Below are 27,389 nucleotides of genomic sequence, written 5' to 3'. Positions count from 1 at the left end.
TTTGCGTCTAATAATTTATTATTATTATTTTTGCGTGAAGCGCGCTACTTGTCGCGCTCCTTTTATTTAATTTGTTGAATAATTTTGATCATTTTGTCGCGTTAAGCGCGCCCTTGGTCGCGTGAGAATCTACTTTGGGCTAAATTATTTCATTTTGCGCTTAGTATTTAATTGTATTTGCATATTAAAAAAAAAAAAAAAAAAAATCCGTCGTCATGGCTGGTGATGAAGAAGTCGCGCGGGTCAAGCGGTTGAAACGTAGTTGTGAAGTCAAACGCAAGAGTTACGTCAATAAAATACGTGCAGTCCATAGTGTGGCCGTTCGGAGTGCGGAGGACACGTCTGTGGTACCCCAGCTATTGGTAATGGTTGAATCCCTCGATCACTTGTTGTCGTCCTTTACCATCGAAGATGAAGCATTGTTGAATTATTTGTTGGATTTAGAGCTTGACAATGAATATCCCGACACGGAGGGCGTCGAGATGTTCGAATTGGTCTCGTTTTCAAAAGCAACCGCCCATCGTTTTATGCAATACTGCCCCGACCAAATAACAACGTCTACACACGGCGGTTCACAGGTATCATTAAACGATGTCGGCCAGAATGTCCAAAAGTCAGACGAACAAGTGATTACCGACAATGTTGCCATAGATGTGAGCCCAGGTGCCGTCCAATCAACTAAAGCAGGTTCTGTGAGGTCTAGTGGTGGTCAAGTCATCAAACCTACCCGCTTACCTGAGATACCACTGCCCACGTTCGAGGGCGACATTTATGAGTGGGTTACATTTCGTGATCGATTCACAACATCGGTGGACAATCGAACATATTTATCCGATATCGATAAGTTCTACTACTTGGTTGGGTGTTGCAAGGGGGCTGCTCGAGATGCTATTCGAGGCATTCCGGTATCAGACCACAATTACAGGCTGGCGTGGTCCACTCTCGAGGAAAGATTTGACAAACCCCGTCTGGTGGCACGCTCACTAATCGAGAAACTGTTAAACGCACCACGAGCTCCTTCAGAAAATTTAGTTGAGTTAAACAAATTGTTAGTGGTATTCGATGAAGGCGTATCGTTGCTCGAGTCCCTGCATCTACCAGATTTAGGCGATTTTATATTATTCTCCATAGCCGCTCGATGCTTGCCTACCTATAGCATCAAGTTATTCGAAGCCCAACTAGCCAACGGGTTTCCTACGGTACAAGAGTTGTTGAAGTTTGTAAAATCTCGTGTGGCCATATTAGAATGCATTCCACCAGAGCCTACATCAAAACAATCAAACTCTCACAAATCTACTAAGACTGCATCTCATAATGCGAGGAAGCCGCCACTGCATACCTCTATGGTTACAAGCAGCAACCCGTCAAAGGTATCACCGTCTTGCAAATGTTGCACGGGTACTCATGGTCTAACGTCATGCCCAAAGTTCAAGGGTTGGACGCAAGAAAATCGTAACAATTGGGCGCGAGTCAATAAGATTTGTTTTCGATGCCTACGTACAGGACACTGGGTGACCAAGTGCAAGTCTTCAAATGTATGCGGTCAATGCTCCCGAAGGCATCACTCGCTTCTGCATTCAGCTGGATTTGCTGCTCCGTCCAAAGAAGAGAATTCATCGGATGAGGGGCAACCAGACGTTGCCACCACATCGTCATGTCTTGGCCAAAATACTTCACCGTCGGTCATTCTCGGTACAGCTCTCATACACATGTCTGACAACGTTGGCGTGTTGCATACGGTCCGGGCGCTCATTGATTCAGCCTCACAAATTAGTGCTATTACTTCGGAGTGCACGAATCGTTTGGGACTCCGGATGCAAAAGTGGACATTACCTGTATCCGGTATCGGCGGTGTTCAGGTACAAAACGTTTTGGGGTTAGTGCGCTGTCAAGTACAACCAAGATTTTCACCAGATCCCGTCTTCAATTTTGATGCGTGGGTGTTTCCGACGATTACGGCTGATATGCCACGACAACCGCTATCCCGTTCGATAGCAGATAAATATCAGCATCTTGCCCTAGCGGATCCCTCATTTATTAACCCTGGTACCATCGATGTTTTATTAGGCGCAGACCTGTTTACCCAAATTCTAAATGGAAGACGTGTGTCTGTAGGCGATGCTTTTCCGACAGCATTCGGAACGGTATTTGGATGGACGATCATCGGGCCGGTTTCAAATTCAACTTCCAATATTTCTGTGTCTTGCCATACATCACTTACTACTTCTGTCGAAACGCTGCTAGAGAAGTTCTGGGCGCTCGAAGAACCCGACGCGGCACCAGAACAGTTTACGCAGGAGGGGCAGTGTGAAGCAATATTTCGTGATGGCTGTACCCGCGATAATTCTGGTCGCTTTTGTGTACCGCTCTTGTTCCGCCAAGCAATTTCTGTTGACACTTTCCGTGGCTCACGCGCCGTAGCTGAGAAGCGCTTCGAGCACTTGGAGAAGAAATTAGCCACTAACCCTCGTCTCCGAAGTTTATATTGTGATTTCATGTCTGAGTATTTGACGTTGGGACACATGTCTCCAGCCAAGTCCAATGGGGATTACTACATCCCACACCATGCCGTCTATCGCCCTACCGATAAAGACCCGAAAATACGAGTAGTGTTCGATGCTTCCGCGACATCGTATTCCGGCGTTTCTTTGAATGATTGCTTGCTTCCGGGACCGAAGTTACAGCGCGATGTTGTGGACGTCCTATTATTGTATCGGGTTCACCGATTTGCCTTCACAACTGATATAAGCAAGATGTACCGTCAGGTATCTGTATCTCCGTCGCATCGACGGTACCAACATATTTTGTGGAGATCATCGCCCGATCGAATGTTGCAAGCTTATGAACTCAACACTGTGACTTACGGCGTCAACTGTGCCCCCTACCTCGCGATCAAGGTGTTGCGGTCTATTGCTGAGCAGGATTGTAGTGACCTTCCATTCGTAAAGGAAGCTTTATTATATCAGACATACGTGGATGACATCTGCGCAGGCGGCGACACGTTGGACGAGGCCCTCTCCCTTCAAGATGGTCTTATTCGAGTTTTACATTGTGCTGGCATGGAGTTGAAAAAATGGGCCAGTAATACGCCCGTCCTACTTGATAAGATCCCCTCCGAGGACAGAACGTGCGAACCACTGTCGCTCGATGATTCTACTGGCATAGGGACGAAGGTATTGGGTTTACAATGGTCCCATCAAGATGACGCCTTTATGTATATTTTTCAACCCGAACGACACGTCTGCACGAAACGCGGTATGTTGTCCTTGATAGCGCGAATGTTCGATCCACTCGGACTCTTATCACATGTCACATTCTTTGCAAAAACATTAATGCAACGTGTATGGAAAGCTGGGCTGTCATGGGATGAACAGCTGCCTTCAGATATCGCGGAGATCTGGTGCAGTTTCGTTACCGATTTATCCAATCTACAATGTGTCCGCATCCCTCGATTTATAGGCAGACCGTTACTTGCCGTTCCTGAAGCAGACATTCCAAACACAACTCGGACCTTGGAACAGCGGTGGAAGTTGGTCAGCCAATGTGTTCAAGCGTTTTGGCGTCGGTGGCGCAATGAATACCTCCAAACTCTCCAGATTCGCAGTCGGTGGACCAGTGACGCTCCAAATATATCGGTTGATGATATGGTCGTAATAAAAGACGCCAACACTCCGCCGTTGAAATGGCGTATGGGTCGCGTGATAGAGGTATTACCAGGCTCCGACAAGGTTGTCCGAGTCGTCCGGCTCCGAACTGCTACGGGTATCGTGACCCGTCCGGTAGTAAAAGTGGTTAAGCTTATTAGCCATCCCTAGAGATTTTAAATCTCCATTCTATCTCTATGTCTGTTTATTTCTTATTTTTTATTTTATTGTTCCCTTCTCTGACTTATACACTCTTTTGCACCTGCGCCTAGGCACCGCGGTCGTGAGTCACGGGGGGAGGGGGCATTTTGGTTAGCTGCCAGAAAAAATTAGGGGCACTTGTAATTTATGTATTTATACGCCCTGGCATTTGAATTATATCCTAATCTGTATTTAAAATTGTTACTATTATAATGTGTCTTTACAAAAAAAAAAAGAATGTATTTTCAGGTTAATCGGTTAGTACAAATCCAACCCTCATCAGTTCAATCTTCAGGTTTCAACAGTTTGCAGCTTAAGATCCGGCAGTGTTCGGTAGTAAGACGTGCTCGTCTTACTAGGGGGAGGATGTCGGATATCTGTGGAAATACCCAATACCGTAATTTGGCCGCCATATCGTTATCGACAACAATAAATTGTCATCGGTAATTACGGTCGACTCCACATCGAGAAGATTCGATACCCCGCCCCGCCTGTTCCATCTGTATCGCCGTCTGCCGTCTCACCGCGAACCCGTCACCGCCGCGTCAGTGCGTTGTCGTCCGTTCGTCGCAACTTTTGCTGCGGCAACCCCGGCTCTTGTGTCACGTCCGGGTTTCGCGCGACAGACTACCTTCACGTGATCGGTGGTTCTGAGTGTGCCGAGTCACGTATCGGCCGTGGCGGTTTTGCGTGTTTTTCCCCTTTTGGTCTATCCGTCCGGGTACAGTTTTACGCCGATCACCTGTGGTACATTGTACTAATTGTACGCACCAAATGCACGCTAAAACGACTTGTTGTCTCGTGATCGCGTTTGTTTTGTAGCCGTCGATTTTGTGTCGCGTTGTGTGCCGGCAACGTGCGGGTCGTGTCGTCTTCCGCGGCTCCAACAGTGCATTTCACGGTGCCTCCCGTGGACCACGGCATGATTTATTGGTTTAACCTGTTCTTCGTGGGCCATCGTGGGATTCCCAGTAGCCAGCGTTAGATCGTCGTGTGGACCAGTGGACCGTTGAGAAGGACCGAGTGGCAACACTGTCGATGGTAATCAGCGGATACCGAGGAGACCGGTGATTACAATATTATTCATTATCATTGTAAAACATCATTGTTTATTATTTTGATGATATGACATTATATATTATTTGTAACAATATTATAAATTGTCCCCGTAGAGTTAGTTAGTGGGCGCCCATTGCATATAAATATAAAATATTGTAATTTTCTTATGAATAGTAAGGCGGTGCTTCTGGCCCGTCACAAGAACGTATTACTTGTTGTTATTCATTGACATCTAGTCTCAAATTAATCACACAGTGTCCACTTCCCTCCGTGTCTTGCGTTGCGGTGCTTATTAAATAGGAGCGTGGGGCAATAACAAAAAAAACTGGCTAAAATAAATATTAAGTGTAGCTGAGTCGGCCGACGACCTCTGGGTCGGCAGTAAGGACTTTTATATTACATACTTTTTTCAAAAATGGTTTCAGCCCATTTCTGAAAGGGGTTATCTTCCGTTTGTTCATACACCAGTCCTTCTTCCATCCATGATCTGTCACCATTCTCCGTTTCGTCATTAACTATAATTGATTCAAGTTGACTATCAATGGTACTTAAAATATAAAAATGTGTGAGTAAATTAAGTCATTGTTAGTTGAATAAATGTAATTTACCTGCTGACGTATACTCAATCAATTTTTTTTTATGTTTTTCACACGGAGTTTCCATATTTGACCTTGTGTCATATCCATCTGTTTCGTTTGTTAAAACTACAAAAAGGGATAGTACAATGTTTTCCAAATCTTTAAAATGTTTGCATTTTATTATTTGTCCAATTGTTCTTAAAATAACTTCTTTAGCACGCCTGGATATTGTTTTTAGAGGTATCCACTGTGCAGCTAATTTAATAAAATGCGCAACATCCACTCTGATGAAGCATCTAAACGTATAAAAAGAAATTTAAATCTTAAATTATTATTTTTACCTATTATAATTTGTTTTTCTTTATATATTTGGTGAGAGGCTTCAACTACATAGGTATTTAGACTTCATTAACTTAATGTTTAAATAAAACTGGTATTAATACACATAACAACTTAATACAATTATATTGACACGATTTTTACAATTTACGGCTTAGGTTTGTATTGCGGAAAAATGCAAAATTATTTTGTTATATTTTTAAATAATAATTGTTACAAACAATAGTATGCACATTAGTTTATTGTTAAGTGTTTAATATATTATACTGTTAACAAAAAAATATTTCATAACTGGATAAGTAATTTAGAATAAATTACATCACAGATATCTTTATTCCATAGATATTAAGCCATATTAAAGAGTTTTAAATTAGATTCTGTGATTCGGAGCAGAAACTGTCCGTCAGCATGTATTGTTAAGTATTTGAATACTTGTATTTAAATTTTAAATACTATTATTTTAATACTTTTTTGGCTTTTCAAATACTTCTCAAATGCTTTTAATAAATATATTTTAAATAATATAAAATAATTTTTCTTTGACGTTTTACCGTTGTATTTTAACAATCAATATTTTCATATTTTACTAATTGACTATTTTAAATTTTATTCCTAAAATAAAATTGTGTAATAGGTAATTTAAAGAATCTCATAAGAATCTGATTATCAAATACGCTGACATAATAGTTAACATTTATATTTACCTAGTTGAAGTTTAAATTTACCTAATAAACGTAAAAAGTAATAAAATATTTAAAAAATAGTTAAGTTCCTATCTGTTTGTGATTAACGAACAAATATTTTAAACAACAATTTATTCAACTAAAAAAAAGTTTTTGCAAAGTATTTGTAACCAAGGTTAAACAAATGTTATTGTACTTTTTTTGGAAAACTCAATACTATAATACCAATCGCTCCGCTCTTAATCTAAAAGTATAAAATATATATACGAAGTATATACGATATGTATAATGAAGTAGATACGTACCTGTTATGTATGTACATTGTACGGTGTGTCCGATACTCCGATATGTTATCTGTAACGATAAATATATATATATATACAACATTATGTGATTATTATGTGTGTCCGCCGTCGTGCGTAATGATAAATAAAGCAGTCGTACTTTGTCAATGCTCGTGTGTGTACCTTCGCCTATCTTATATATAAAATACGTAACATTTGGCGACGAAGATGAAAATTCGGTGAAAATATTATTTAATTTTCTTGTTGTGATTATAATGTCGAATATTTCGCAATACATACCGGGTTCGGAATCATTCAGTAATTATTTAGATCGATTAAACGCGCAGTTGACCGTTTTAAAAGTTAAAGAGGCTGATAAAAAGTCCTATTTAATCGCATACATTGGTTCGGAAGCATATAGTCAATTAAAAGATGCTTGTTTGCCGGAGGAACCACAATTAAAGTCATACGACGAGTTAGTGTCCAAATTGGAAGAAATATATTCACCACGTCGTCTTGTAGTGAGTGAAAGATTTATTTTTAACCAACGTACACAGAACCAGGGTGAGTCAACTCGGGAGTACATAACAGCATTAAAAAAATTATCAAGTTTTTGTGTATTTGGTTCGTTTTTAAACGATGCACTGCGAGATCGGCTTATTGTAGGGATAAGTGATGAATCGTGTCAACGAAAATTACTTGGTATAGAGTCCCTAACGTTTGAAGAAGCATGTAAAATTGCTTTGGATTCGGAGTTGGTTTGTAATCAAACACAACAAATGAACAATAAATCACAAGTAAATTTTATCAATAATGGGAAAAATGTGTCTCGTCAAACACATTCGTCATCGAAGTCGGAACTCAAGTGGAACGGAAATTCTGGTGGAAAACCGTGGTCTGGGAAGTCGTCAAAACCTGGTCAAAAAAATGGTCAGTCAATTCAGCACGGCAGTCAAAGTTCACGAAGTCTTAAGTTTGGTCAATGCTATAGATGTGGAAGGAAGCACGATGTCCGTACGTGTCCAGCCAGAGAGTGGGAATGTTTTTCATGTAAATTAAAAGGTCATACGTCGAAAATGTGTAAGACAAAAATTAAAAATAATTTAGAGTCTATTGATTTAGTAAATAATGTGTCTCAGAATAGTGGGGGAAATCCACTTGTGATTAAAATCAAAGTTAATAATAAGCTTATTCCGTTTGAAGTTGATAGTGGAGCGTCGGTTTCAGTTATGCCGATTAAATATTTTAATATGTATTTTAATAATTCATGTAAATTAGAAAAAAAACATATTCAATTAAGTTCTGTAAATTGTGAACCAGTCAAGGTTTTAGGTCAAACACTTGTAAATGTCGAGATGTCAAATCAAAAAAATATTAAACTATATTTAATTATAACGGAAAACTCTGTAAAAAAAGTTTTAGTAGGTCGATCTTGGTTAGATAAGTTATATTCAAACTGGAGATCGAATATGTGTCTAAATTGTATAAGTAGTAATGTAGATTGCAAAATCGGGAAAAATATTATGAATTCTGTAAATAATAATAATTGCGTTTTAAGTGAAATAGATGTAATTAACAATATTAAACTCAAGTTTCCCGGGGTGGTTAAATTAAATGATAAACCAGCTGATTATATAAAAGACCATGAGGTCAATTTATCTTTAAAAGAAAATAGCGTACCAGTTTTCCATAGAGCATATCAAGTACCATATGCACTAAAGTCTGCTGTAGAAATTGAGTTAAATAGATTAGAAGTTGAAGGAGTTATAAGTAAGGTTTCAATTAGTGACTGGGCATCGCCTATTGTAGTAGTACCAAAAAAAAATAATAAAATTAGAATATGTGTAGATTTAAAAACTACCTTAAATCCAAAATTACAAATTGAACTACACCCATTACCAAGAGTCGATGATGTGTTTAATGAGTTATCCGGGGGAAGTGTATTCACTGTTTTGGATTTAGCAGAAGCGTATTTACAATTACAGGTTGCACCTGAAAGTCGTAAGTTTCTTACAATTAATACTCATAAAGGGTTGTACTGTTTTAATCGTTTATGTTATGGGGTAGCGTCAGCGCCAAGTATATTTCAGTCAGTCATGGAAAATATTTTACGAGGTGTTTCTAAAGTACAAGTATATTTAGATGACATAATAATCTGCGGCTCGTCAAGGTCAGAGTGTGAAGAAAATGTTAATGCGGTGTTAGAACGTTTAAATGAGTATAGAGTTAAAGTAAATTTTGAGAAATGTCAGTTTTATTGTTCAAGTGTACAATTTCTAGGTCATAAAATAGATTGTCAAGGCGTACATCCCGATGGAAATAAAATGGATGCGATAAGAAACGCACCGTGCCCTAATGATGTAGTACAATTAAAATCATTTCTCGGTCTCATAAACTATTATCAACGTTTTATTCCAATGTCGTCATCTATATTAGCTCCCTTGTACAATTTAACAAAAAATAAAATACCTTGGAATTGGTCTGACGAATGTCGATCAGCGTTTGAAAATATAAAACAGGTATTAATAAAAAGTCAATTATTAGTCACGTATAATCCAGATTTACCTCTAGTAGTTACGTGTGACAGTTCTAGCTATGGTGTCGGTGCAGTTCTTAGTCATTTGATAGATGGGGAGGAGAAGCCAATTTTATTCGCGTCTAGCACCTTATCAGCGGCAGAAAAAAATTATGCACAAATTGAGCGTGAAGGGTTAGCAATAATCTTCGCAGTAAAAAAATTCCATAAATACTTGTTTGCACGCAAATTTATTTTAGTAACTGATCATTTGCCGTTAAAATCAATTTTTAATCCGTCAAAGAATATACCTGTTGTAGCTTCATCTAGATTACAAAGATGGGCAGTTCTATTGTCTAGTTATCAGTACGAGATTCAACATAGGAAGGGGGTAGACATAAGTAACGCAGACGCGTTATCAAGATTACCTCAAAGTAGTAATACTGGGGAAAATGCTTGTTCAATTTTATTATTAGAAAATTTACCTTTAACGTATAAGGAAGTGAGCAAAAAAACGAGTACAGACGAAGTATTAAAAGAAATAAGTCAGTATACGAAAGAAGGTTGGCCGGGGGTAAAGTCGTTAAAATCAGATTGCCAACAATATTATAAAAGACGGGAAGAATTATCGTTAGTAAATGACTGTTTGATATTAGGTAATCGCGTAGTAATTCCAAAGTCATTAAGAGAAGACGTATTAATGTTATTACATAAAAACCATCCGGGTATTGTTCGTTCGAAAATGCTCGCAAGGTCGTATGTATGGTGGCCTAATATCGATATTGATATAGATAAGTTTATTAAGACGTGTACGGAATGCCAATGTAATCAAAACGATAAGAATGTTAGTGAGAAAGTGTATATTCCGTGGGAAAATCCATCAGATTCTTGGAAAAGAATACACATCGATTTTCTAGAAATAAATCAAGTTAAATTATTAATCATTGTTGACAGTTTTAGCAAATGGATTGAGTGTTTTGCAATGGGAAGTACAACGGCTTCAAAAGTAATCGAAGTTTTAGAAAATTGTTTTTGTCGTTTTGGTTCCCCAGAGATAATGGTAACCGATAATGGTCCACCTTTTGGCGCAAATGAATTTAAAGCATATTGTGAGAAAAATTGTATAAAACTAGTACATTCGCCGCCATACAATCCAGAGTCTAATGGGTTGGCAGAGCGAGGAGTGCAAACGATAAAAAAATTATTAATAAAGAGTTTGTGTGTAGAGAGAGATGTAAAAAGAATACAATCAAAAATTAATAATATTTTAGTATCATATCGTAACACACCAACAACAAGCACAGGTTGTAGTCCGTCAGATTTAATATATAATTTTAAACCAAAAAATCATTTGTCCATATTAAAACCACCAAATATTGTAGAAAAGAATAAAAATATTAATGTTACTAAGTACGAAATAAATGATAAAGTTCTTGTTCGAAATAATTCAAAAGGGCAGAAATGGTTAACTGGACGTATAATGAAAATGTTGGGAACGTGCAGTTATTTAGTCCGGGTTGGTGATAAAATCAGATTAATGCATGTAAACAAATTGAAAAAGAGTTATTTAAATGATGAGGTACATCCAAGGGAACTTGAATAAAAAAAAAAAAAAAAAAATATATTGTTTATCTATTTAAATTTTTAAGTTATATTTATTATGTATTGTGTAAAATTGTAAATGTTAAATCATTATTATTATTTTCTAAATTGTATGAATTTTGTATAAGTTAATTTATTGTACTAAAATTATATAGAAGGGAAAGATGTTATGTATGTACATTGTACGGTGTGTCCGATACTCCGATATGTTATCTGTAACGATAAATATATATATATATACAACATTATGTGATTATTATGTGTGTCCGCCGTCGTGCGTAATGATAAATAAAGCAGTCGTACTTTGTCAATGCTCGTGTGTGTACCTTCGCCTATCTTATATATAAAATACGTAACAGTACCTAGGTATGTAGTTTGAACCGTGAAAAGGTACTTATTTTATAACGATATCAGCACAAACTTGGATATATGTTCTAAGTGAAGAGTATTGTGTGAAACACTGTGTAATCGCCGATAAAAGCGCTAATGACATATCAGAAACTGTCTCTTTCGGAGGCTGAACGTTACAATTTAACCATTCTGACAGCCAAAAAAAAATCGATGTACTATTGTGCCTTTCGCTCAACATGTTGGATACAGTAAATCCGTATTTCTTATCATCATCATAGGCAAGAGCTTCATATAAGAAAACGCGTTTTGTTTTTTCTCGTCCAAATTTCGTAAAATGTTTAACGACTGATCCCGTAGCATCAATAATCAACTTTGGATAACTAACATTTCTACAGTAGTTCCGATAAATATGAATTTGTTCGTTACAATAGTAATGTAAAAAAAATGGATGTACTCCCATACAATGAAGAACATCCTTAAACTCATCTTCTTCTCTCATAAATGACAGAGCGGTTAATACATCTTTATGCCTTTTTTTGTTTTCAATGGAACGATATTTTAAAATTCGTAACGCATTTCCCGAAGGTAAAATCGCAGGTTCTGGTGCTCCTAAATATTTAACAAATTAATTATTACATTTATGAATGTATGATTTTAATTGTATTTACACAGAGTTAAAATATTAATAAATATTAATATTTATTAAATATAATAGAATGTTCTTAAAGAATTTGTAATTTGAAAATTTTTGTAATATCTACCTACCTATTTTTACAATACGATTAGCTTCTAATTCTCTATATGATTGACAAGAAATTCCATTTTCACAAAGAAGTTTGGCTGCTTTCTCTTTCGCTGGGCCAACCATTCGTCTTTTTTTATTATTGTGTATTTCGTGAAAATTGCCTCTGTACGTACATTCCATAAGTACTCTAAGATATATATGTTTATTTAAATATTTTGTGTATTTAATCAGTGAATTAAATTGTTCATTTTGAAATAGGAAGAATATGACTATTACTTTGTGTTTTCCGCTGGTTTGTGTAATACCGATCCTTCAAAATTTGATCCGCATACTGAGCATCGTCCTATAACTTTTACATACACTTGTCCAATTGGATAAACCTTAGCCCTTTTGAAAGTCAAAGTACAAGGCAATTCTGTATGTATCCACAAATGTTCGGCGAGTACTGGTGTCCAATTTCCTTTTTGTAAAGCTAAGTATGATCGTGAACTCTGGTGACTTTTTGTTGATTTATAAACAACTTCTTTTGGTTGGATTTTTTGCCATTCGTCAGCCGATAAAGTAAATATGAAATTTTTTGATGGCATATCAATATCATTTTCACTAATAAATTCTTCGTATTCATCTAAAGACAAATGTTCTTAACTATTTTATTTTAAATCGTATTTTTAACTAATTTGTAATAATTTGTATATTGTAACTTCAAATTAAACACAATTGAACGTAGGTACTCAAAAAAAAATTGGAAGTATACAAACTAATATAAGTTAACAATTTAATTAAAATTTGGTGAAATGTTATAACTTCTTATTTTTTTTTTTTTTTAATTTAATAAAGTATAATTATTAATTTGAGTATATCAAGGTATTATATTATAATGACTCCTTCGTGAAAACGAGTTTTTTATGAAAAAATAATCAAGTATTCCATGAAATACGAAAATATGTGTACTGAAATCCGTCAACTCTGCCTTGAACAATAAATTAGTGGTTTAAAATAAAAATAAATATTCTGAGTATCAATCAGTCTAGATCAGCGGTTCTCAACCTTTTTATAACCAAGTACTACCTACACATTTTGAAAATGTTCATGTACCACTTGACCAAATAACATTTTTTACGAATCAAAAATGTAAGTATACGTTATTTTACATATTGTATAGGATTTCATTTTATAGAGAACTACAACATTATGATAATACAAGCATTCAATGCACAAAAAGAAAATTAAATATTTATGCATTATTAATTTTAAAATGTTCGTTATTTTTTAAAATGTTGTTTATTGAAGTTTAAAAGCTCTTAAAAAAGTGGTGACTAATGTATTTAATTTTTAATTGGGTTAAGTACAACTTGCCTAACTATCTAACGTTATAGTCAATTTTCAAAAGCCAGCTTAATTTTTTTTGTATACCTAGTTGATGAAAAATATTTTGATTATGTTTAACAATGTACCTATAGATAATGCTAATATAAAAATGTTGAATTACATAAAAAGTTGATTTTGATGAAAACTGATTAGCTTTTGACCAAAGTCCAACAAGATTTTTTTTACCAACAGAAATCAACATCATATAAACTATGATATAACTTTCAATTAGTAAAAAATTGTCTATTGTCTGGTGTCTTTTGGTGACAAAAAAACAATAAAAAAAAGCACATGCCACTGTCAAATCATACATTCATTGCTCCGTTTAGAATGTAATAGGAAATGCATATAATCTAACAATAGATTTTATTTTTAACAAAACTTTACAGTAAGTAAAATAATTACTAGAGGTAATAAAAAATTACAGAATATTTAAAAAAACAATAAATTATTCTTGATTTTAAATTTAAAATTACTTACCACTCTTAGTGTAATCTTCAAATTCTGTGATAGGGGCGATTATAGGTACAGATTTTTTTGTATAAACACCAAGTTTTTCCAAAATTCCATGTCGTCCTAATTGTACGAATGTATGGATTGCATTAGGAGACATTTTATAATTCAAGTGTTGACTTATATCATTCCATATTTTATTTGTAGCCACTACAATTTCTAATCAAAACAAAAATAGCATATTATATTGAAGAGGCTTTAAAAAATTAATATAAAAAAAAAGGAAAGTGAATACCGTTCTGCAGTATAGGTTACAAATGAGTCACTGTAATGGATAGTGTTATATTTTAAGTCAATGACAATGATTGTAAAATCAATACATTCATCGCTTCGCTCAGAATCTAAACTATGAGAGAATCCGGAGCTTTTTAGGGCTCCGTAAACCACCCACGACAAAAGGGGAGCACTTTTGTCGCGACCTGTGAGCCGCACCGCGTGATGACCCGAGGGCCAAGTCGGTGGAGCTCACAGGCTTTGTACACGCAACGACAACTGAATGCCGAGGATTTAATTAATTTAGGGGAAATGATATCAAAATAATAATAAGAATGACGCGAAGGTTATGAACGAGATATATTGGCACATGGCAATTACAAAATCATATATAATTTGTCGCATGTTTTCCCGGCCCACGGGAGGCGACGCACCATATCACTCATGGTGGGTCCTCGCAGGGTTACCGGGAAAACGTGCTGGTAAAGGGGGGAAACAGGGGAAAGTAGGTATATTACGACTTGATGCGCGTGCAGCATGCATGGTCGATGTTGACAGCTGTCGGCCGCCGCCCGGGCCCTCGTGGTGGACTTAGCCCATCATGGTGGAAAAAATGGCGTCGAAAATGTTGATGGCAGTTGGTGTATATTCAAGAAGTCCGTTGGTGGGTCGAAAAGACCTGTGTGCCGCGTGGTTCCTGGGTGGTTGTGTTGATTGTCGAACAGACGGGTAAATGGTCTCGACCGAGCAGGTGTGGAGCCGCCAGTACCAGCCAGGTAGAGCGTAGGTGAAAAAGTGTATTGAGACGGAGACCCGGCGACGGCGGTGGTCTTATGCCGGCGGCGGAGCTTTTTTGTGTTGAGTGGGGCAGGTCAGTGTCGTCATATTGCGGGAATACATTAGATTTTCGGGGTGTACAGTATTGTTCTGCCGGTGCGGTGCCGCCGGACGCGACGAAAGCGCCGATGGCAACGGCGGCCGTGTGTGGCGACATGTGGACACCGTACACTGCGGGTTTGTGGGGGCCAGGGGACAATTATTACATAATACTGCGGTCACTTCTGCATTAGCGCGCGATAATCATAATAATATATAATTAAGGTGTGCTCATTAGTGGCAATATGGGTACAGGTATGTTGGTGATATAATAATATTAATGCAAAAAATGCTGTGACGTTACAACTATCTATAGAACAATTTTAGTTGTATATGAAATCTCGATTATATAAAACGAATCTATATATAAAAAAAAAATATTAATAAAAAAATTATTAAAATCCAAAAAGAAATCTAAAAATATTAATAATAAATCCAATTTTTAATAAAAAAAATTATATTTTATAAAAAAATGTATATATTGAAAAAAAAATTTATTGTAAATAAATAAAATCTATTAATTAAAAATATTAATTATTAATAAAAAATAATAATAAAAAATCTATATTTTCCAAAAAAAATTTTGTTTGCATAAAACAAATTAAATATAAATCAAATAAAAAAATCTATATTTTATAAAAAAATTATATTTAATACAAATATATATAAATTTGATAAAAAAATTATATTCAAAAAAATAAAAATCTATATATGATAAAAAATTTATATTTAAAAAAATATATCTATATTTATTCAATTATGCTTTTATATCAAATAAAGAGATATTTTTATGAAATATAAGTCTTTTATCACAGATTTTTTATTTATATTTTTATTATATTTTTCGATTTATATTTATTTTATTTTTTTTTAGATTTGTTTTATCCATTGGTGATTTTTTAATTTATGTTATATTTTTTTACTAAAGATTTTTATTCACCTAAGCTTTATTGAATATAGATTTATAGATCACCAGTTTTCAGAATTATAATTGGACAGTACGTTTCCAAACCCCGCTCATGGTTTTTTGATTTTTGCGGGGGCGGTAATTAAGCAGGAATTCTGGAAGTGGTGGCAGCAATTGGCAGGAATGAAGTACTATATAATATTAGCGTTGAAAAAAGTTGAAAAAGGAAACGGGTGGGGTTGGGGACATGTACGTCTTGTACAATCGTTTTGATTCCTTGGAACGATTTTGATCCACGGATATTAAAAGAAAATCTCATAATTTACAACTAAAAATAATTTGCAAATTTATTGTAGTGATTATTAAAAATGTTGTCAAAATTCAAAGTTTAGACGCTCTTAAAAAAAAAAAATAAAATACTGTGGAGATACTACAAGGTTCAAAATATAAAGAAATACATCTTTTGTTTTTTCAAATTCCAATTGACGACTCATAATCATTAAACACCACGAGGGCTACGATATAAGATACACCCTGAAATCTGAATACATCAATATATCATAATTTCATCTTACATTCGTTTAGTATATCACGCCAACACGGAATCACATAATTATTTTTATACATTTATAACAATATAGTTCGTTGACACGCTACATATTATACGCGTCCCAAAGCAGTATTGTTTCATCGCTGGCTCAGTGGCTATCTGGTAATCGGTGAAGTAAAATATATTATAACATTACATTCAATTTCAATTTACCTACATTAAATAAAATTGTATTCGGTTCAACTCAGTGTCTTGTCAAATACTCAAATGTTTTAACCTTAAACTATAACATCAACATTATAATTGATTGTACTTATCTATATAAGTATCTTCATGATACACAAATCTTAGATTCTTAGTACTGCAATATGTACTGAGGTAAATATCAAAACTAAACTAATGTTTTTCTTTTTATTGCAATGTATAGATCTTAATATGTTAATAACACACAATCATTATAATTTACTGTAGGTACTTACTAGCATTATCGACGTCATGTGAAACAATAATTTCGTTTTTAAAAAGTAAAATTGCATCAATAGTCACTGATGGTGCCACAGCTGGTTTTCTTCCACCCATGTTCACAATAATTGATCAAAATTAAACTCAATATATTATTATTAATAAAAATCACTTCAAACAACAAACGTTCTCGATGAAAATCAATACGTCACTAAAAACAAAATATTATTCGGAACTGATTTGTTATAACATCAATATAGCAAATCATACAAATGTTTGAAATACGATTAGTGATTACAGACTATTAATATGCATATTATAAGCAAATAAACTAAAATGTTATTCCATAATAAGGTTATTATTAGATGTATTTTTACACACGTTATTAATAACAAAAACTAACTTGCTAATAAGAAGTACCAATACAAAAATAATATAAAGGAGTGATTTAGTCAGTAAAATATTTGTTCGTTTTAATATTCGTGTTCTAAAGTTGTTTGGTGATTATCTGCGTGCAATAATAATAATATAAATATGTCGACAGATCAGTACCTCAAATGTTCGGCAATCTACACTACCATACACCATCAATACCTACAATTATGTATGTGCGAATGACGTAAAATAATAATAAATTATAGTTAAATTATATAAAATGTAAACTATACCATCCTGGTACCCAGGCTACCGAAATTTCCTGATTTCAGTGACCTCAGAACACAGTGATTCAACCATGTGGAGTAAGCGGGGCGGGTTGAATACGATTGCGCGCGAACCTTATTGGTTTACATTGCGCGTATTAAATACTAAAATACGATGTCACCATTGTATAAAGTTGCCAAATTTAATATAATTTATAAGATAAATGTCATATTTATACTCATCTTTTATTGTAATGTTGAATTTTCTATCTATTCATTATACATACATGCACTGCAATTATTGCACTAACACGTAAGTAGTTAAGTTACCAACTAATTTCACTGTATCAGTAATTATAAATTTACCATTATGGATTCAATAAACATAGTACGGTCTATTTTATAAAAAAAAATCTTATTAGTAATTTTAAATATAGGTAATCAATTAATTAACAAAAGAAAATACAACTAGAAAACAGTGTTCTGCTACTTCACTGACGAAATTATATACATTTTATCAACCAATTAAAACATTTTAACTCTATTTCGAGTAACCTGGCAAGACCACAATAATTTTTACTTTCCATTGTATCTTACGCAAAATGTGTATTCTAAAAATCCCCCGTTACCGAGTGGAGCTAGTGAAACTGGCTTCCCACATGGATCTTATAATTTACAAGCTGACCGATACCGAAAAAAATTTGATATATTGAGTTCTTAATTAATACAATTTAAATTAAAGTTGTGTCAAATATTATCAATAATAAAAATGTGTTATCATATTAAAAGGAAAAATATAGAGAATACAAATATTACGCTAATATTATGTTTAATAAATTCAAATACCTACACAAAACCAATCCTTACAGCTTTAATATAACACTATAATTACCTATGTGTCTTGCGAAAATATTAGACGAATCCAGGTTGAATAAACCTACAAACAAAATAATGCATACCAGGCCAAGCATTGATGTTCTTAGATTTATATCGGAAAGACAATGTTGAGAGCAAGGCGCGCATAGCCGATATAAGAGGTCGCAGTGGATCGGGCACACATTACCTTACTCTGGCACAGGCCATATAATTATTTTTACTAAGTATCAAGAAAGTATTTATGAATTCATTATTTTAATTGTAAATAACAAAATTAATTTAGCTTAAATTAAAAAGATAAATTACATAGGTATATAATTTTAGAAACCTTATTTTGATTCATTGATATAATATTGTGTTGTCTATAGTTTGTACATTTACATATTATTTAAATTTAATAAGATCTACCACAACGATTTATTAAAAATAAAATTTAAAAAAATCGTATTTAAAATCATACTGAAAGTACAATAATGTGATATTATTTTCTAAACAAGCATGCAATATATAAAAGGTCTTATTTTATATCTGAATACATTAAGTAATATTGGTGATGACTGAATATGAAAATTTTTGATTTAGATCCAATGTTAAAATTTAATATTTCGACTTACCTGGAAGACAGCGCAAAAATTTATGGTGGCAAAAGAAAAATTTGCAAATTGTAATTTTTTCCATAATGGGTGGAGAGGGGGGGGGCTGGGGAAATGCTCAAAATTTTCCGAGTACAACAGGTGTCGCACGAATTCTGGTTGTTGTCGCACAAATTCACACTAATGACGCACTAATGTTTGGCAAAAGAAAATTTTGAAAATTGTAATTTTTTCCATGAGGGGGGGGCTGGGGAAATGCTCAAAATGGAAAAACGATTTTTTCCGAGTATAACGGGTTCGCACGAATTCTGGTTGTTGTCGCACAAATTCACACTAATGACGCACTAATGTTTGGCAAAAGAAAAATTTGAAAATTGTAATTTTTTCCATGAGGGGGGGCTGGGGAAATGCTCAAAATGGAAAAACGATTTTTTCCGAGTATAACGGGTGTCGCACGAATTCTGGTTGTTGTCGCACAAATTCACACTAATGACGCACTAATGTTTGGCAAAAGAAAAATTTGAAAATTGTAATTTTTTCCATGAGGGGGGGCTGGGGAAATGCTCAAAATGGAAAAACGATTTTTTCCGAGTATAACGGGTGTCGCACGAATTCTGGTTGTTGTCGCACAAATTCACACTAATGACGCACTAATGTTTGGCAAAAGAAAAATTTGAAAATTGTAATTTTTTCCATGAGGGGGGGCTGGGGAAATGCTCAAAATGGAAAAACGATTTTTTCCGAGTATAACGGGTGTCGCACGAATTCTGGTTGTTGTCGCACAAATTCACACTAATGACGCACTAATGTTTGGCAAAAGAAAAATTTGAAAATTGTAATTTTTTCTATGAGGGGGGGCTGGGGAACATTTCTACAGCCCCCCATATATATTTTTGAATTTACGGTTAAACCAGTATCGCACAAATTCTGAAAATAGTCACACAAATTCACACTAATGGCACACTAATGTTTTGCAAAAAAAAAATGTCAAAAATTATGTTTGGGGGGGGCTGGTGAAATGTACGTCCCGGATGGTCAATTTCATCTATATTGACACTATCATAAATAAAAAACATTTTAAATTTTTACTAAAAAATTATGCCGGTATATGGATTATCGATATTTTTAAACTATGACAAGAAAAACTTATGAGGAACTTTGAATTATATTTTCAAGCTTTTTAACATAGAATTCTTTTCAAACATTTTTTTAAAAATAAAAAAGCCGGTGAAAATACAGTGAAACCTCTGAATAGCATTTTCAAATCATTCTGGAGATTTTTGGGTTACTTATAACTTATAAGTAACCCAAAAATCTATTAAGTAATACTTATAAGTTATAAGTATTACTTAATATGAGTTATTTATACGTATTTTTATTAGGTAGGTATTATACAAATAAAATTGTTTCCCAAAACAGAAATGCTTGAAAATGTAATTTACCTAAGGTTCGTCCAGTGCCGTAACTAGCGGGGGGGGAGGGGGGCAAGGGTGCTCAGCACCACCAAGGGGCCTCAGTTTATAATAAATTGGGACCCCCGACATTTATAGAAGTCTTAGGTGTAAATTTGAGAGAAGAAAATAAACAATAAAAGCTATATAATAAGGTAAATAAAAAATAACAAAGTAATTCATTTTAGTATTTTATTATCTAATACAGTAGGTTCAATTCATAAAACCTAGTTAAGGCACTGGGTTCGTCATTAGGTGTTTGTAAAATGTTTAATAAGTTATATTATTAGTCTTTAGAGTTGAGACAATTAGTCAAAAACACATACATTTTTTAATAACCTAACGTAAATTTAAATACTTTTTATACTTCTGCTTCGTTACCTTATGGTCGGGTTTTCGATATCCTCTTCAATTCTATTAGTATTAGCTTCTTTTTTTTTCCTTTTTTCAGTATTTACCAGACACTAAGTTTTTTACGCACTTAGATTTTGCACTTTTGTTGTGCATTTAGACTGTTTACCGTGTTTTTTGTTTGCCATAATTTATTCGTCCAATATAAAACACAATAGTAAATACGTTATTAATAAAATATGAGCTCACACTACACGTTCACCGTAGAATGACTAAAATGACAAAATATTGACTCTGCCAATAGTGGTAGGTAATGCATAGCAATATCATAAATGCAATTACCAAATATACGAGCTGTACAATAATAACTAGCAAACAACATAATATTATAATATGTATGATTATATCTATATTTTGATATTTATTTATAATGTCTTCAAAGTAATATTCAGAAATAATATTATTATTATTTTTATATTTTATATCGTGGTGCGACTATTATTTCAGTGGCATAGATAATAATAGTAATCGAACGTGAGTAGTGGGAATCGCTGCTGAGTCGCCAGCGCGCCGTCTTCCAACAGTAGGTCGAAGATAGTTAGAGTAGGGGTATTGCGCGATTCTGATTATTAGTAACGCTCTCCGACGGAATTCGTCAAAAACTCAATCGCATATTCCCCCTTAAGATGAACATTTTTAAGTAGTGTTTTCATTTTCTATAACAAATTTTAATAAATTATTAGTACCTGTGTTTTTTCAGATATTCTAACAAAATTGTGTAAGACAGCTGCAGCTTTGGTTATTGCTATAACAGTTTTCTCACTTCCTGTTATAGGTGATCGAAATACTCTCCATTTGCTAGCCAATATACCAAAGGCATTTTCGATTGTACGCCTTGCACGGCTAAGTCTAATAATTAAATTTATTTCTTTATATATTTAAATTTAAAATCTTTTATATGAATACTTTTTAGTTGTTACCTATAGTTAAAAATGGTTTGATGTCAGATAAATTTTCTTTTGATCTACCTGGATATGGTCTCATAACATTTGTTAATAAAGGAAATGCTTCATCAGCAACAACACAATATGGGACCATTTTCATCATCAATTTCAATAGCATTGGGAAAATTAATTGTTTTATTAATTATTTGTTTACCCCAACTACAATTTCTAAAAACACCGCCATCACTACATCTTCCTGGAATTCCTATGTCAACTAATGTCAAGCAATATGATGCATCACAAACAGCTAAAAGAATAATACTATGGGTCCTTTTATAGTTGTAGTTAGTAGATCCACTGTTTGCAAATGCCTATTAAATTAATAACTATTGTTAAATAAATATACCTGTTATGTGTAATTTTAAAATATATATTTTTAGAATCCGCACCTGATGAACAACATGTTTGCCATCAATACTCCCAACACAATTTGGAAAATTCCACTTCATATTAAATTAATTGACTATCGATACCCAATTTTCAGTTTGTGGTTTCATTAGTACCTTAAAATAATGAAGTCAATATGTTTAAATTTTAAACTAATTTATTTGATTATAGACACATGTAAATATTTTTAAAATATTTCCAAGTAATTGCTTTATTGCATAAAACATCCCATAAAGTTGTACAGCATTGTCTAATAAGTTTTGAAACTGTAGGTTGTGCAATTCTAAAGGCATAACCTATATCCATCATACTGTCACCAGAGGCCAAATATCTACAAGAGAAAACAATGTACCTGTTTCTATCAGATTAAACTTAAAAAATTTGCTTGAAAAGTACCTTCATTAGAATACATTTTCAATATGAGTAATTTACCTAAGAGTACATGTTAAAAGTTCACCAACTGATAATATATCAGGCCGAGATGGTACACGCTGTACACTTGGACCAATCAGTTGAACCAAATTTTCAAAACATATTGAGCTCATTCTAAGAAAATTATAATACATAGCAGAATTTGATAGCTGAAACTCTGCTAATAGACAGTGGTCTATGAGTCTATGAGTTTTTCTTTCCTTAAATATTGGACGTACATGCCACCTATTTGTTTTTCTACTATAGAACAAAATATAAAACAATTTAGGACACAATACTAATGTGACTTCTTTAAATAACCAAACCTATAATAATTAATAGACTAGGATAAAATACATTTAAAAAGTATTTGGAATAAATACTCATGAGTCATGAAGAATTGAAAAATATGTGGGTATTTGAATACTTCATTAAACTAGTATAGGATTCAAAAGTAAGAAAGTAACAAGCATCCATTAAATATATATATGTTTCAAGAACTATAGCTTTTTTGCGGAGACATCTAACTACTTCAGTACTTCAGCAGTATTTAGGTCATAGCCCAGGGACTTCTTCAAGGTGTATTTTTGGATAGCCCGTTTGACTTTATTGAGTGTGAAGTGGTAAAAAAAAAATAAATTGTGTTTGTATACTATATAAATATAGTAATTTTTGATTTAAAACACAGAAATAAATATCTGCTATTAAAAAATTAATATTTTTACTATTGAAGTATATAATATAGAATAATGCATAAATAAATGCTTTTAGTATTTAACAGTACCTATTCCTACGGATACCGTGTGTTCCTAAATTCATCAACTAATCTAGCGGATTGTTCAGTGGATTGGTAATAATTTAGGAACGCTTTTTTTGTTAATACGCTGAAACATGTTGGTTAATTCTTTTAACCGCAATAACCAGAATTATTATCACTGTCTTATCAATTGTGTGGTTCATTGATATTTTATATTTTTATATCAAAATATTCTTATGGAATTAAGCATTTAATAATATTGAATTAATTAAATAATATCAGAATTCACTATTCAGAAATACTAATTTAAAATTTTTGTTGTGAGTGTGTACCAAGTTGAATCTTTTAATAATTTGTAGGTGATCAAATTCTTAAATAATGAATAATAATTTAGTATTATTATTTAGTTTAAATCACCTACAAAATATAAATAAATCTTTAGATAAAAAGAAAAAGCTATTAATTCAACTGCTCTTGAAAAATTCGAAAGCCCATATTACAAATTTCATGTTAGTGACCAGTTTATATGATGACATTGATTTTAAAAGTCATTTCAGACTCATGAGAAATTCAGTTGAGGTAATTAAATTATGTTTACTATTTATTATTATTTTTATATAATTTGTAATAAAGGTTTTAATGTGTAAAATGCAACCTTTGTATAAATATCACAATATAAAAGCAGAAAGAGTGAAGACCTGGGATTGATTTTCAGAAAGCTACTCTAATGACTATTTGGTACTTAAGTAACACTGAGACATTTCGGTAATTAACAAAAATGATTTATTTTAGTAGGTATTATTTAATAATATTTATTATTGTTGACCATTTTACAGTCAAGTTGGTGATCGTTTCCGGGTTAAATAGAGGGAATGCATATCATACTATACATAAATATATACGTGCACTGTCAAACCTTCTTGATGAATTCATAATATGGCCTAGAGGAAGTTCAGAAACCAGTAGATCATGATTTTGTGTAATCATTAACATAATTTAATTCAACTGTTTTTGTTTAAGAAACTGTGCAAGATTTTAAAAACTTACGAATGAATTATGTACCAAATACTATTGGATGTATTGACGACTGCCATATACATTCAGCAAAAGCTAAAAGGAGTAACTACACCAACCGCAAAATATTCCAGTCAATTGTTCTACTGGTATAAATGATATTTAAGAAAAAACCTAATTATTTATTTTTAAATTCTTAGGCTGTTTGTAATGCTCATTTAGAATTTATCTACATATTTTCTGGGTGGCCCGGGTGTTCGCATGATGCAAGAGTTTTTAAAAATTCTTTATTAGGAGAAACTTTAATAAACAATCCTCAAGAAATGATTTCTAAAAATCTTCATATTCTTGGTGATTCTGTGTTTCCATTACTTGAGAGCCTTTTAGTTCTATACAAGGCTACCCACATATTGTCAGATAGAGAAAAATTATTCAATAAAAGATTAAGTTCAACTAGAGTGGTTATTGAACAAGCTTTTGGATTGTTACTAGGGCGTTTTCGAAGACTCAAGTAATGATTTTTAATTTAATATAGTTTATTATAAGTTTATTATGTAGTTTATTTAGTTTATTATGATATTAAATATAATAAAGGTACCAGAAGAAAACTAAAAACATTACTCAATTTGTAGGTCACTAGAATCAAAGTCAGTTGAATTAATGAGTCTTATTGTGACTGGTGCTTGTATTTTAAATAATTTGGCTCTTAAGAACAATGATTTATATGATATTGAAGATAATGACCAAGACTTTGACATTCAAATTGATGAATTTCATCAAAATGAAGGTGTTCCAATAGCAGTCACACAAAGAAATGGTATAGACAAAAGAAATTAATTGTTTCTTAGGTAATTTATTAAAAAAGTGGAGACTGTTTAATTTATTTGTATACTTTTTTCTAACACAAATATTTCTACTCTTTTGTTGTAGGTCTTATGAAGATTGAGACATATATTACCTACTTTTAAATCTAAATTTAAAACCTGGGTTCAAACTTTAGTGTCTTGTATGTTATTAACTATATCTTTAGAGGACTGATTTAAATCTAGTGATATATCATAATTTGATGATGCTTCTACTGTAAATAATTTAATTTTACATTCATCAAAATATATCCAATATATATATTTATAACCTAACCTAACCTATATTTATAATATATATGAACTGAGTAGGTAAAAGTATCCATATAGTTAACTTTAAATGCATATTTATTTATTTATTTATTATAATTAACTTATGCCCAATTGAGCAATTTAAACATACAATTGGTAAAAAAATAAAAAATGTCAGGCTTTTTTACACTGAGTATTTGTTTAATAAATGAAATATTTTGTCTGATTATTTTAAAAACTTATTGAAAATCAATATAATCTAATATCACTTTGACGTAATATGAAGAGGGTGGAGGGTAAAAATATTTAAATAAACCATTTACTTCAGACTTCAACATCACAACTTATTCTTGAAGTGCAGAAAAGAAGGCCATTATGGGATCATCGACTTCTAAAAGAAAAAAAGATATCCCAATGCTCTTAATAAGGTATGGGAAGAAATCATAAAGGAATTGAATTGTAAGTAGCTTTTGAATATTATATTACTTAAATACCTATGCAATAAAAAGATCACTTTATAAAATACAATTTTATGAAAGATTATCTTGTTTTTATAATTACCATGGGGACAGTAAATTTTTTAATAATATCATAATTCATAAATAAACTTTTATGGTAAAACCTATGAGGGTTTTCGAGCTGGCGACAAAGCCTTAAATATTTGATAATTTATTTTGATTAAAGGTACATTCTCAGCTAAGGATTTGGAAATAAAATGTGTATACTTAAAACCAATATAAGAGAATAAAATCAAAAAAAAATAACAAAGCAAGTGGTTCAAAAGGAGGAAAACCTCAAAAGCCGTGGAAACATTTTAACAGTCTAATATTTTAGGATGATGTTATTTTGATGAAAAATAAGTAGGTGACTTTAAAATAATCCATACAATTATTTTTTATTGACAAATTTGAATTTTAATTTATTTTGCCTTAATATATTTTTACTATAGGACTGTATCTAGTATTGGAGAAAGAGAAGACATTGATCATGTGGTGGATTTACAAACTAAAAATGTTGGAACTGAAAATATTAAATTAAGTATGGATGGAAAATTTTGTATTATTTAAAACATTGATAATAATATTTGTAACTCCAACCATTGTATATGATCAAAGATCAGTGGCGTATTTAGACCCCCTACAGTGGGCTGCAGCCCTCCCCGAAAGGACAGTCTTTTTTAAATAGAACAACAATATATTTTATTAAGTACTATTATAAGTTATAATATTTCATAGCCTGTTGAAAAATATCACGTACGAATATATTTATAGAAACTGTTAAATATTTAGTAGACAGTAGCCTCTAAGTGATAGATCACTTGCTAGTTTCTATCTACTATAGCCCAATAAATCATTTGGTCGATTATAACTGATTAATTAATAACTTTTATTACATTTATTCACAGATATCTATACTATGAGATATTAAAACTGGCTTCACTTTTTTCATGTAAAATTTTAAAAATTGTTCACTAGTATAGCATAGATATCTATGTATTTATTAAAGAAAAATCCAGAGGCCTCAGGGTGCACGCCTATGATTACAATTATCTGCTACACTAATTGAAATTAAATGATTTTTTATTTAGAGAAATCTGCTAGTAACTACAAATTTGAAGAAGCTTTACTGGAAGAGCTTAAAGCTTCAAGACCGACATCTCCATTACCATTACAAAATATATCATCAGATACAATATTTTATAATTACATAGTAGATTTAATATCTGACTTGCCACATAACAAAAAAAGGAAATTACAAGGAGTACTAGTTGAAACCATTTTGAGGGATATGGATAACTGAATTTTCAACATATTTTTTTTATTGCATTTTATTTATATTGTAAACTACAAAGGTTGTTTTTTTAATTTGTATACCATACATACATTAATTGAAGCTATT

At 32.8% G+C, this 27,389-nt stretch overlaps 2 protein-coding genes and 3 pseudogenes across 2 annotated transcripts; 4 read left to right on the top strand and 1 right to left on the bottom strand.

The window, feature by feature from the left end:
• Positions 1-215: 215 nt before the first annotated feature.
• On the top strand, positions 216-3,815 carry LOC132941233 (uncharacterized). The gene has a single exon (XM_061009187.1). It carries the CDS (start codon positions 216-218, stop codon positions 3,813-3,815), a length of 3,600 nt encoding a protein of 1,199 aa, XP_060865170.1.
• Positions 3,816-6,902: 3,087 nt separating this feature from the next.
• LOC132941224 (uncharacterized protein K02A2.6-like) lies at positions 6,903-10,906 on the top strand. Its single transcript, XM_061009174.1, has 2 exons — positions 6,903-8,004; positions 8,347-10,906. The coding sequence occupies exons 1-2, from the start codon at positions 6,956-6,958 to the stop codon at positions 10,904-10,906; spliced, it is 3,609 nt and encodes a 1,202-aa protein (XP_060865157.1). The 5' UTR covers positions 6,903-6,955.
• Positions 10,907-21,778: 10,872 nt separating this feature from the next.
• On the bottom strand, positions 21,779-22,303 carry LOC132933538 (uncharacterized; annotated as a pseudogene).
• A 1,472-nt stretch (positions 22,304-23,775) lies between these two features.
• LOC132933902 (putative nuclease HARBI1) lies at positions 23,776-25,443 on the top strand (annotated as a pseudogene).
• A 327-nt stretch (positions 25,444-25,770) lies between these two features.
• Positions 25,771-27,290, top strand: LOC132941207 (uncharacterized; annotated as a pseudogene).
• Positions 27,291-27,389: the final 99 nt, after the last annotated feature.

The sequence above is a fragment of the Metopolophium dirhodum genome, chromosome 1, assembly GCF_019925205.1.
Source record: "Metopolophium dirhodum isolate CAU chromosome 1, ASM1992520v1, whole genome shotgun sequence".
Lineage (NCBI taxonomy): Eukaryota > Metazoa > Arthropoda > Insecta > Hemiptera > Aphididae > Metopolophium > Metopolophium dirhodum.
Note: the sequence above shows the minus strand (reverse complement) of the source record. Positions and strands in the feature narration are given on the sequence as shown.